This window comes from Cyprinodon tularosa, unplaced genomic scaffold (genome assembly GCF_016077235.1).
Source record: "Cyprinodon tularosa strain WSP-4 unplaced genomic scaffold, ASM1607723v1 ctg463, whole genome shotgun sequence".
In the NCBI taxonomy this organism is placed as follows: Eukaryota; Metazoa; Chordata; class Actinopteri; order Cyprinodontiformes; family Cyprinodontidae; genus Cyprinodon; species Cyprinodon tularosa.
This window is the reverse complement of record NW_024039189.1, coordinates 484,520-497,642: the sequence shown is the minus strand read 5'-3', so window position 1 is coordinate 497,642 and position 13,123 is coordinate 484,520. Positions and strand designations below refer to the sequence as shown.

The window sequence follows — 13,123 nt, the reverse complement described above, 5'->3', positions numbered from 1 at the left end:
GCCTTACAGCAGTGGTTCTCAAACTTTTTCTGTCATTCCCCACTTTGGACAAGGGGGAATTTTCAAGCCCCACCTGTCCCCATCGCCCCAACACAATGCTAATGAAATACGCAACAATCTTAAAATGTTCCAATTTTATTGAACAAGTAGTATCTAAATACAAACTATCTACATCAAAAGACAGCAAGCTCAAAAATAAAGAAAATAAAAATGCAGCTGTGTCAAAATTTGTATCAAGCTCAAAGATAGAAAAAATTAAAGTTCCACTCTGCAATCTGTTAATAAAAGAAAAGAAGTGAAATCCATCTGGCAAGACAGGTCTATTTATCCCTGCATTAGTGGCTGCAATGAGCCTGTTTTGCATTGCACATTTTCTCAAAACGGGGTTGCAGGCTTGATACTGCCACTCTCAAGTCATGCTCAATGTTCTGCTGAGATCTGTATTTTGTTTTCATTGAAGCAGCAGCTGAAAAGCCCATCTCACAGAGACATGATGTGGCAAAGGGAAGAAGAATGCACACAGCTCTCTGCCCGATGAGTGGATACTCCCTCTCCACTCCAAACCAGAATTCACTAAGAGTCTGAGCATTAAACCTGAGCCTTAGGGTGGAGTCAGACGTCATGTCAATAAACTGGTCCTATTTATTTAAGATAAAATATTTCAAATTCAGTTATTTATGATCAACCTGCGCCGTCAATCCCGGCGCATGTGCGCTTTATTTGCAGTCTGGATGCACATGCTGTGTCTCTGAGAGGACTCCTGCAATAGCGGGGGAGAACGGGGTTGGGATGGGGGAGGCGCCCCACGGCAGCACCTGCCGCTGGAGGACAAGAAAAGGAACGATACGTGCTTTCACGTAAGAGTCTCCAAAAGGCGCTAGATTTGTCGCTTTTTTGAAAAAGAGTCGCTGGAGGGGTCTGAAATATAGCGACAAAGTCGCGGAGTTGGCAACACTGGGGCGCGAAAGTTTATTCCGTTACAAATAATATGCCGACGTCACGTCAATCATTATTTTGGCACTTCAGTTCCAGGTGAAACTTTTCTCATATCTAATGTTCTGCATGTAGGCTAGTAAGGATTACTTTGTGGGTTTGATTGGTCTAAAAAGCGGCAACATACAGCTATAAGGACAGTTTGCTCTCACACGTTCTACATTTATAGTCACACGACACACACACACACATACACACACACACACATCGGAACTTGGCGCGCCCCACCTGTCACGTCTCAATTCCCCACCAGTGGGTCGCGCCACACACTTTGAGAACCGCGGCCTTACAGAAACCTGGCTGCAGCAAGAGGATTATGTGAGCATAAATGAGGCAACTCCTTCAAGCTATTTAAATTTTCACATCCCCAGAAGTTCTGGGCGAGGAGGAGGAGTAGCAACAATCTTCGAGTCTGACTTACTGATTACTCCCAAAACAATTAATTCCTACAACTCTTTTGAACATTTAACCCTTAATTTCCCTGATCCAAATTTCAAGGCAAGAAAACCTCTTCTTTTTGTAACTTTGTATCGTCCACCAGGTCCTTACTCTGAATTTTTAGATGAGTTTTCAGAGTTCCTTTCTGATTTGGTATTAAATACTGACAGGGTCATCATAGTGGGAGATTTTAACATCCATGCTGACATTGAAGGCGATAGCTTAAGAGCAGCCTTTAATGCTATCTTAGACACTATTGGCTTTGTTCAAATTGTGAATAGTCCCACGCATTCTCATCTTCATACTTTGGATCTTGTGCTGACATACGGCATAGAATGTGAAGAAATAACAGTATTTCCTCACAACCCTGTCCTCTCTGACCACTTTCTAATAACCTTCAGGATTACTTTAACAGAGTTCTCCTCCCCCAAAAGAAGGTTCAATTTTAGTAGATCTTTATCAGATAGTGCAGTTATAAATTTTAAAGAATCTGCTTCACTTTCTCTCTGCTCTGTGTCACTGAGCAGTGCTGCAGAGTGCAAAAGCTTAGCTTATTCCCCTTCACAGGTTGATGATTTTGTTGAGGGGGTTGCTAGTTCTCTGCGTATTGCCTTAGACAACGCAGCTCCTTTGAAAATGAAAACCGTTAAAAATAGAAAGCTTGCTCCTTGGTTTAATGCAGAGCTGCGTACTTTGAAGCAAAATGCTAGGAAACTGGAGAGAAAATATCGCTCCACAGGCGTGCGAGAGTCCTTCCTAGTCTGGAAAAATGGTTTACTGCTGTATAAGAGGACCCTTTGTAAAGCAAGAGCAGCATACTTCTCCTCATTAATAGAGGAGAATAAGAATAATCCTAGATTTCTTTTTAATACAGTTGCCAAACTCACCCAGAGCCATAGCTCTGTTGAACCGTCCATTCCACCTGCTCTTAGCAGCAATGATTTTATGGGATTCTTTATAAATAAGATTGATCTTATTAAAAATAAGATCATAAGCACTCCTCTATCCGCGATTGTACCTGAGGTAGTCATGGAATCTGAACCGGGTTTAGACTGCTTTGATCCAGTTGAACTCTCTGAATTAGCAAAATTATTGTCTTCATCTAAGCCTTCAACTTGTATGTTAGATCCAGTTCCAACCAGGTTATTTAAGGAGGTATTCCCTTTGATCTCCTCCTCCATTTTAGATGTGATTAATCTATCTCTGTTACAGGGATATGTACCTAAAGCTTTTAAGATTGCTGTAATTAAACCTCTGCTTAAGAAACCGTCTCTTGATCCAGATGACTTGGTCAATTATAGACCTATATCCAATCTTCCTTTCTTATCCAAAATTCTTGAGAAAGTAGTTGCCAAACAAGTTTGCGATCACTTCCACCATAATGAACTTTTTGAAGAGTTTCAGTCTGGCTTTAGAGCTCATCATAGCACTGAAACAGCTCTGGTGAAAGTCACTAATGATATTCTCATGGCCTCAGATAATGGACTTGTATCTGTGCTCGTCCTGTTGGATCTTAGTGCTGCATTTGATACAGTTGACCATAATATTCTTTTAGAAAGACTTGAATATTTTGTTGGAATTAAAGGAACAGCACTAGACTGGTTTAAATCTTATCTATCTGATCGAATTCAGTTTGTTCATGTTAATGATAGATCTTCAACACGCTCAAAGGTTACCTGTGGAGTACCACAGGGATCAGTGCTAGGACCAATTCTCTTTACTTTATACATGCTCCCAATTGGTAGAATTATTAGACAGCATGGGATTAATTTCCACTGTTATGCTGATGATACCCAGCTATATCTGTCTATAAATCCAGATGAAGCTAACCCATTACATAGATTACAGGAATGTCTTGAAGACATAAAAACCTGGATGACTCTTAATTTTCTGCTTCTGAATGCAGACAAAACAGAAGTTATAGTCTTTGGACCAGAGTCTCTGAAAAAGAAACTGATTAGCCAGTCACTTCATTTGGATGGGATTAAACTGATTTCAGATAATAAAGTAAAAAATCTTGGTGTTATTTTTGATCAGGACCTGTCATTTAAATCCCATATCAAAGAGGTTTCTAGAATTTCCTTCTTTCATCTGAGGAACATTGCAAAAATTAGAAATATCCTGTCCAGGGGTGATGCTGAGAAACTAGTCCATGCATTTGTTACTTCAAGGCTGGACTATTGTAATTCTTTACTATCAGGAAGTCCACAAACTGTAGTTAAAAGCCTTCAGCTGATCCAAAATGCTGCAGCCAGAGTTCTAATGAAAATGAAAAAGAGAGATCATATCTCTCCTATCCTGGCTTCTCTTCATTGGCTTCCTGTTAAATCAAGAATAGAATTTAAAATCCTCCTTCTCACATATAAAGCCTTAAATGGCCAAGCTCCATCTTATATCAGAGATCTGATTGTTCCTTATGTTCCTAACAGAGCACTTCGCTCTCAATCTGCAGGTTTACTAGTGGTTCCTAGAATTTCTAAAAGTAGAATGGGAGGCAGATCTTTTAGTTATCAGGCTCCTCTCCTGTGGAACCAACTACCAGTTTTAGTCCGTGAGGCAGACACCCTGTCTACTTTTAAGGCTAGGCTTAAAACTTTCATTTTTGATAAAGCTTATAGTTAGGGTGGCTCAGGTTATCCTGAGCTATCTCTATAGTTATGCTGCTATAGGCTTAGACTTTTGGAGGACATAGGGACCCCCATTTCATCATTCTGCTTCATTCTCTCTCTGTTCTCCTATTCTGCAGAATCTGTTAGTTCAATCTCTAACCTTCTGCTCTCTCTGCTTTTCCTCAGAGTAGCTTTGCCTCGTCTGTTCCTGTTTGGCTGTGACGTCATCCTGGAAAAAAACATCAGCTGTGCTGCTTCTATCAACACCCTTGTTAATAGATGTTGGAGATCGGCCTGTTTTCCAGTGTGGTCCTGTTTCTCTGACCGTGACTGAGTGGATGTGCTCTCTTCGTCCTCTGGCATGGGAGCTGCCTTGGAGCTCGTCTGCCTGGCTGTGTGTTTCCTGGACGGGGCCGCCTTTTACAGCTGCTTTTTGTATCTCTGCTTCTGTCTCCTTGAACCCCAGTCGGCCTCGGCAGATGGCCGCTCACACTGAGCCTGGTTCTGCTGGAGGTTTCTTCCTGTTAAAAGGGAGTTTTTCCTCTCCACTGTCGCTACAAGCATGCTTAGTGTGGGGGATTGTATTTGAGTCAATGAGTCAATGCAATCAACTGGTTTTCCTTAGATAGAAAACTTTGTATCAATTTGACTGTATGATCTGGTTGAACTGTAAAGTGCCTTGAGATGACATGTGTTGTGAATTTGGCGCTATATAAATAAACTGAATTGAATTGAAGTGCTCTAAAACTTCCTGGTATGTGGCTGCGTTGACCCTGGACCTCAGAAAACACAATGGACCAACACCAGCAGATGACATGGCACCCCAAACCATCACTGACTGTGGAAACTTTACACTGGACTTCAAGCAACGTGGATGAAGTGCCTCTCTTCTTTTCCTCCAGACTCTGGGACCTTGATTTCCAAAGGAAATGCAAAATTTACTTTCATCAGAGAACATGACTTTGGACCACTCACCAGCAGTCCAGTCCTGTTTCTCTTTAGCCCAGGCAAGACGCTTCTGACGCTGTCTGTGGTTCAAGAGTGGCTTGACACAAGGAATGCGACAGCAGAAACCCATGTCTTTCATACGTCTGTGTGTGGTGGTTCTTGAAGCACTCACTCCAGCTGCAGTCCACTCTTTGTGAACAAGATGAATCTTTATTTGTGTTGCATGTCTTTAGTGCTGCTGTGCTCAGACTGATTATTCTAAGTTGATGACTTAAACATGAAGATGGTTTAGAAACATTGGTGCTCCTTTATTAGTAAAATATATATTTAATATAACTTTTTGATGTGAAGTTAAGTAGATGCAATAAGAGGATACCACTGCGGGTTATTTGCACATTGAAATAAATTATGAATAAGTAAGTGGCTCTATTTGTTAGTTTGGTGCTGCTCTGTATATGCATTCAATCTATTATGCTGTAAACTTAAACCACAGAAACAAGCGCACACAAACACACATACAGCTGCAGAGCTTTGGTTGAGCTGATTATGAAACCCCCCCATACAAATGCACATGCACAAATAATACTGTTTTTACCCCAGATTATTTAATTGGGTCATTTAGAAAAACTATTAGCTGGTTTATTCTATTTTTTTTGCTCCTAATTAGATGGAATACCAGAGCGAGGGAGTAGATGCCAGCCTGGTGGAGTATGAGGACAACAGGCCCATTCTGGACATGTTCCTGCAGAAGCCCATGGGCCTGTTGTCCTTAATGGATGAGGAGAGTCGCTTCCCCCAGGCCACTGATCAGACCCTTGTAGGTAAGATTGTAATTACACTGGAAAGTTTTGTTCCCTTTTAAGAGCTGCAGTTCTTTAAGGGGTTTTGAGTTTTTAAAGCTACAGTGTGTAATTTTCAGCGACATCTAGCGGTCAGACTGCAGACTGCAGCAACATGAACGTCTCCCCCCCACCGCTTCTCCCCCCCAACAGTACGGCGAGCGTTACGGGACAAAATGTCTTCCACGACGTCCGCATCACCTACCTTCTCAAGTGATGAGGTTTGTTTACATAGATAATTTTACAGATAGTATTTCATTAGTCTGTGTAGGGTATAGATTTCATGTAGACTTAAGATAATAAATATACCCGTTATTTTTTCTACGTCGTTGTGACGTTTTGGTGAGCTGCTTTGCATGGTGATATAAACAGACGAAGTAATTGTAGTCATTAGTTTAACAGCGAGATTGTGTTCGCTGGAAGAATATATATTCCCCGTTTACAGAGTCCAAGTCTTGTTTGTGGCACGGGGGTTACAAGGCAAGGAAGAGGGAAAGGAAGAGGGCAGAGAGGCCGGGGTGAGCGTGCAGCTGGGGCCAGGCGAGAGAGGGGAGCCAGCGGGGTGAGAGCAGAGGAGGAAAGGCTTGAAGATCTCCAAAGGAGCCGGAGAGAAGTAACCGAGGTATATATCCAGAAAATTATTTTACAGAAAATTACTGAATCATTACCTGTGAAACGTCAGGGACGTTGCTGAATAAGTATACTGGAGAGTAACAGCATCATCACGCAGCATGTTATTGTTTTAGACAGGTCTGAGCATCCTGTACTCCAAAAACTGCAGTGATATTAGACAATTGTGTGTATAGGATTAATTACCTGTCCAAGAGAAAACTGGCAACTTGAGCGTCACTTTGAAAACCTTTTTCCTCCATCAGTGACTTCCATCGTGTAAATGCCGTGCCAATGTTGATCCGTGTTTTTTGTCGTTTCTTGTCACTCTTGCGTTTATTCTCGTCGTGTTTCCGCTTCTTAGATGACGGGGGTTCGGTGTCCGCCGCTTTTCGTTGTGATACAGAGTAGGCATGATCCTCCATTCGTCTGATGTTTGGCCACACAGTGCCAAACAGTTTGCAAAGTCACTCACGCCTGCCGCCTTGTTTACCTTTCTTGTTACCGAGGCGCAGTATACCTGCTTCTTCTTCTTCTTTGGTTTCAGGCAGACTAAACGCTTCTCAGGCATAATACTGCCATCTACTGTTCAGTACCGTCTCAGTTCATCTCTCTCAACTTGCCGTAGTTATTTTCGAGCGTCATGGGAGATCTCGCAATCGCTAGTTTGTTGCCTCTGCGCTGCCGTAGCGCAAAGATGTCAGCCTCCATGGCTGCGAGACCCGCTCCTATGTAATTATAAATAACGAATTCTAAGGCAACGCAAATGTTATGGTTAAAAGGCTGAGCTCATAGGTGATGATAAATAACATAGTTATGTATAATATATTAAATTTCTGAATTTATATGCCTGTAATTATTACACACTGTAGCTTTAACAAATGACCAGGTTGGTTTGAATACCTTTTATTCCTTTAAAATGGAATCATTATTTGAGAATCACAATTTGTCTTTTTTCATGACATCTTTGATATTAAAATTAATTTGATTATCTAAAACGATTATATGTTATAAAATGGCAGATAGGAGAAACATGTAAAGGAGAAACAGATTTTTTCGCAGCATAGCTGCTGCTCATTACATATGTAAAGCTATTTAACACCTTGTTTTATTCTTTTTTTTGTATCTTGTTCACAGATAAATTTGAAGACAATTTGCGGTGTAAATATTTTTGGATACCTAAATGCATGGACCTTTGTTTTGGAATACAGCATTATGCTGGAAAGGTATCAAATGTTTGTTTGCATTAAAAACCAAACTGTCTTATTTGCAAGTGTTACAGAGCTGGGATTTAATAATGCATTCACAGAGATTCACACAAGGTCCTGGTTGGATACCTGCATTTTATACAGCACAGATTATTTAGATATATACTCCATGCTCAGCAGTTTGATGTTAGACCAAGATGCAAAATTAGTTCATGGTTTGAGTTATCTATTGCATTACTTTAAACAGGGCTGAATTTGTAATTGTTAGCAAGTAGTTTGGTAAAGTGGGAAGCTGCTCTAAACAAGTGTTGTCAATTAGCCCTTCAGGTTATCTTTATTGACATTATAAAATCGGACAATAACTCAAGCACTGCTTACAGTTTTTCTCCAGAACAAAAATCTTAACTTTCATAATGCCAAGCTAAAAGCCCTCTCCTGCATATCTAGCCTGGATGACAGTAGCTTGGCCTGAAGCAACCACTTGAAAGCACTAATGGAGACGTCTCTCTAACGGTTACTTGAATCTTTATGAAAACATTTCTTTCCAACAATAAAGAATACAAACTTATCATGTCCAATAGAATTCTTCTGGAACTCTCAAACTAAACTAAACAAATAAAGGAAAAACATAATGTGATGTGAATGTAACATGCAATGAAAAGCAATAGAATTTGCAGCGGAGTAAAAGTACAAGTACTTAATGTTAAATGTAGTGGAGTAAAAGTAAAAGGTATCCATGATTAAATCTACTAAAGTAAATTACAGGTACAAAAAAATTTACTTAAGTACAGTAATAAAGTACTTGTACTTCGTTACATCCCACCACTGAATTTCATGAGTAATGTTGGTGGGGCCCTGCGATGGACTTCCGACCTGTCCAGGGTGTACCCCGCCTCTCACCCGTGGACAGCTGGAGATAGGCACCAGCATCCCCTCTTGACCCCAATTGGGATTAAGCGTGTCAGAAAATGGATGGATGTTGGTGGCTTCAGAGGTCTAAAGGGTTGAAATGGTCTATCTATCTTCTTCCTGGTAGCCACTGTTTCAGTGGTAGAGAGCAATGACATCTTTTTGTTTTTTGAGTTTTTTACGGCACTAGTGGCTCGCTTTTATGGACAGTAGGCTGACAAGAAAGGGTGGAGCAAGGAGGAGAGACATGCAGGAAAGGACCACAGATTCGAACCCGGGTCACTCGAGTCGAGGACTAAGGCCTCCATTCATGGGTCGTGTGCGCTAACCACTGTGCCACCAAAGCACACCCAACTTTTTTCTAACCTAATCAAAAACAGTTTGCTTGGCATCTTCTCGTTTCTTGCTTATACACTATGTTCTATGTGCTCCATATCGAGTGCTGTGAGGCTAAACAGTGACAGTAGGTTAACAACCGACCTAAAAATGGCTATATCTCTAGTAAAAGATGTCAGAAAACTATATTCTCCACCCAGAGTTAGGAACTATATGAACTATACCCAACTATATCTCCACATTGGTATTCCAGAAAAGTTAGTAAGTTGCTATAAATTTTCAGAAAAGCACCTGGTATGTTCTGGGAAAGTCTTGGGGAAAAGAGAACCCAATAAGTTATTAAAGTGTAAAAAAAAAAAAAAAAAACACAATAGTTTTAAGGAAGTAAGCAGTGTTTGGAGTAATGGAATTATCTAAAAGCAATGTTGGCATTTTTGTTATTAAAGCATATAAAAAGTAAGCAATTAGCTCCAACAAGGTATGACTGTATCTGACTGTATGACTTTTTTTTTCTTATACAGATCATTGTTTTTAGAGCATTGATTGGGTGCTTAAAATCTAAGGGTTCTGCTTCTATCTGTCGTGTCCTGCTCCACAGGTGATGTACAATGTAAATGGATTTCTGGAAAAAAACCGGGACACTCTTCCTGCAGACATTGTTTTGGTGTTGAGAACATCGGAGAACAAACTACTACAGCAGCTGTTTTCCAGCCCTTTGACTAAAACAGGTATAACAAGGGAAAAATAATGGCACTTTAACTCATTTTAGGCAATACTGTGACAAACATCTTAATGGAAATGGAAACTTTTGAGGCAAACTGTTTGTGTGATTTTGGTACGGTATAAGTGAGTCTTCCAGAAAGGTTCAGGTAAGTGCGTTTCTTAAAGACGTGGCTCGCAGACATCCAGTGGTCCTCCTCCACTTCAAGCCTCTGCGCGCCATTCTCGGATAAATCTGCTCTCTCCATTATCTCTTGAGAGGCTCAGCTCTCTGCACGGCGCTCTGTTTTTATTTTCACTAAGCTTTCTTTCTTGGTTTCCCACTGCTGAATGCTATCTGCAGATTGTGGGTACGGAAGGGATATTTTATGATAAGGTTTCTAAATACCCGGGGGATGAGGAAACAGTATTTAGGGAACACAAAAGCAACCCGTCCCACCTCTTTTCTGTTTTTTAAATGAAGGCAGAGTAATGTGCTTGTCATTAGCCAAAGCTGAGGCCTCCTGGTCACTTGACTTAGCTGAAATGCTAATAGATGTTTTAAATTATCAGATTGCTTTTCCTTTATTTCAGCTAAGCCACATTATGTGATCCACATCCATTTTAGGGAGGGCTGTAAAGTCTTTCTTTCAGTCGTGGCTGCATTAAAGAGCAGCTTCTATTCATAAAAGACACCCAAGCTGTGAACATTTGTGATGTGTCTGTAAACTTCTATTGCAGGTTGTGCACAAGGGAGCCTTCAACTATTTCCTCCTGCAGTTAACAGCTTCAGAGGAGTGCATCCCATAAAAGCAAATGCATTGAACTCATCTTTTCAGTAAACAGCAGCACTGAATAGAAGCTAAGATGTGCCGTATTGTTTACTGGTAGAGCCATTTGCGTCTAAAAGCTTCTTTATTTTCTTGTTTCACAGCTTTTTTTCCGCTGATCATTCAGCAGGTAAAGACACACTGATGTGTGGATTTATCAGTGAAATTAATTGTTTATGTTTATTTTGAACTATCTTAAACGCCTTTAACAAAGCTTGGTGTGAGCAGTGTGTATGTTAAGAGCTGGAGGTCTGGTTGTCTTATTGCAGTTTTTGAAGGCACAGATCATCTCTGAAGATTAAAGCTATGAAACACTGGTGTGTCTTATCACTCTGGAAAAGATGGAGCCCTGTTCAAAGTGAGATACAGCATGGCTTAAGAAAATTAGAAATCTATTCTTCAGGGTAGAATTTGTAGGGGGATTTAATTTGCATTTCCACTCCACGATATAGATTCACTGTTATCTGTGAAATTACCATTATCTGTGAGGATCTGATGGAAATCTGTTTTTGCACCCGGGTGGTTTCAGAGTTTTTAGTGTCACCACTAGGGGACACCCTCATAGACCTGCAGACTCTCCAACTGAGGTATATTTTTGTTTCGGAACAAACTAAAGGATAATTTCATCCAACCTCTTATTTCTTTTGTTTGTATTTTTGCAGTGCTGAAATGTATATAGTATCATTGTGTTTTAAGTTCTAATAAAAAAAATACACGTAGTTGTAATATTGTTTGTGTTTTGTGGGCAGCAGGGGACTAGGAAAGCCCCACAAAGAAGAAAATCTCCCAGGCAGTGAATAGAGAGTCCACTCGAGCCTTAGGAAAAATCAGTCCTTGAGGCTTGGACATGTGGTGGTGTTTTGTTGGAGGAAATAGGATGTATTTGCATGGACAAATTCCTCAGAGCCAGGGTCTTTCCCAGATTGAGGGAGGGGGATCAGAGTGTTTGAATTGGCACAGCTCGGTAAGGCCTACCAGGGCCCAAGCTGCCTACAGTCACAGCATGCATGTATGTGTGTGTGTTGCCTCAGGGCTGCCTGGGCCTGCTGATTGTACATCCTAAGACTGCAAGTTCTTTGTTCAGCACAGTGATGTTACAACATAAAGTGTGGCTGTATTTATTACTGGTGTTTGTTTTTTATCCCTATAAAGTAGCCGTCATTTGCAGCTCCTGGTCTGATTTGATGTGGCTCCTAATTCAATCCAAGGAGGGTACATATTTAGTTTGAATTAAAGCAACATCTTCATTGACTTTGAAATGTGACAATATTTGAAAAAAAACAACAACTTTCATCTCTAATATTGATGGTTTTTGATCACGGTAAATAGAAACACAAAGCTTTTACTTTTACTTGAAAGCAGACCTGAGTGAAGCTAAATATGCATTTAGGTAATTTAATAAACTTAGCTAAATATGAATAAATATTTGAGAAATAACCATCAAAATCCTGTTCTTGTTAGTGAGAATAGAATACATATATTTAAAAAAAATGGCAAATCTACAAAGTGCTGCAATATTGTTAAGATACCTGTTCATGTATATATAAAAAAAAGGGTCACCCGTTAACTCATATTGGACCAGGCCCGTAGTAAATACATAAATGTAATCCTCAGAAAGAAATGATGGAAGGAAAAGGCTCAACGAAAAACATACCTTTTCGGTCTTCCCACCAAATGTGCCCTGGGTAAGCATCCTATTTCTGTCTTCACTAAGGGTATGGTCCAATATGAGCAGAGATGGCAAAAGTACTCACTTTCCGTACTTGAGTAAAAGTACAGATACTTGTGTAAAAAAATACTCTGGTAAAAGTGGAAGTACTGATTAAACTTCTTTACTCAAGTAAAAGTAACAAAGTACAGGCTTGTAAATTTACTTAAAGTATAAAAGTAAAAGTAGAAACCACTTTTTTCATGCCGTTGCCTACATTTTAAATTGATGTCTGCCAATAGGACTAGATCTCCGTTGTGTTCATTTTCAATCATCTCGTCGTCCATACTACTATGCTAACGCCACCGCCACCAAGCTGCAATGATTTGCCGCAAATGAATACCGCCGAATCTGTCGATTCATCTTGTAGTGGTGCGTCAAATGCAACGCAGATTCCCATCCAATTAGATTGAATTTGGTATTGATGACGTGAAAAATAATAACGGTAATTCCATTAAAATGATTCAAAACTAAAGTAACGAGCCAATTTTTTAAAATGTAAGGAGTAGAAAGTACAGATATTTGTGTAAAAATGTAAGGAGTAGAAGTAAAAAGTCGCCATAAAAATAAGTAGTAAAGTAAAGTAAAAATATCAGAAAAATCTACTTGAGTACAGTAACGAAGTATTTGTACTTCGTTACTTCCCATCTCTGAATATGAGTCTATGTTTGATCCCTCTAGTGGTCTGGCGAACTGTTGTTATCGTAGAGCTTGTTTGCATCTTTTCAGAACTTAAAGTTGTTTTTCTACTTGAAAATTTTCTTTTTCTTTGCTTATATTTTGTTTGTGTTTAAAGAGGAGTTCACATGTCCTCTTGGAAGGAGGCCCTGTTTATCGGACAGATAATCCTTTCATGTGTGATGTGTTAAAGCTGGGCTTACACTGTACAATTTTTTTGCCCTTTTCGTGCGAGAATTTTTCAATCGGGCTGAGTTTCAGCCTGATCGTACGTCGTGCATCGTTTAGTGTACAGGGGGTAACGAGGGGCGATCAGCCT

At 40.1% G+C, this 13,123-nt stretch overlaps 1 protein-coding gene across 1 annotated transcript in view; it reads left to right on the top strand.

The window, feature by feature from the left end:
* Positions 1–13,123, top strand: part of myo3b (myosin IIIB) — a 113,246-nt gene that overhangs the window by 43,547 nt on the left and 56,576 nt on the right. The window contains exons 21-23 of the mRNA XM_038301181.1: positions 5,656–5,809; positions 7,574–7,662; positions 9,488–9,617. Of these exons, the coding sequence (XP_038157109.1) occupies positions 5,656–5,809; positions 7,574–7,662; positions 9,488–9,617 (373 nt within the window). The remainder of the gene's footprint in view (positions 1–5,655; positions 5,810–7,573; positions 7,663–9,487; positions 9,618–13,123) is intronic.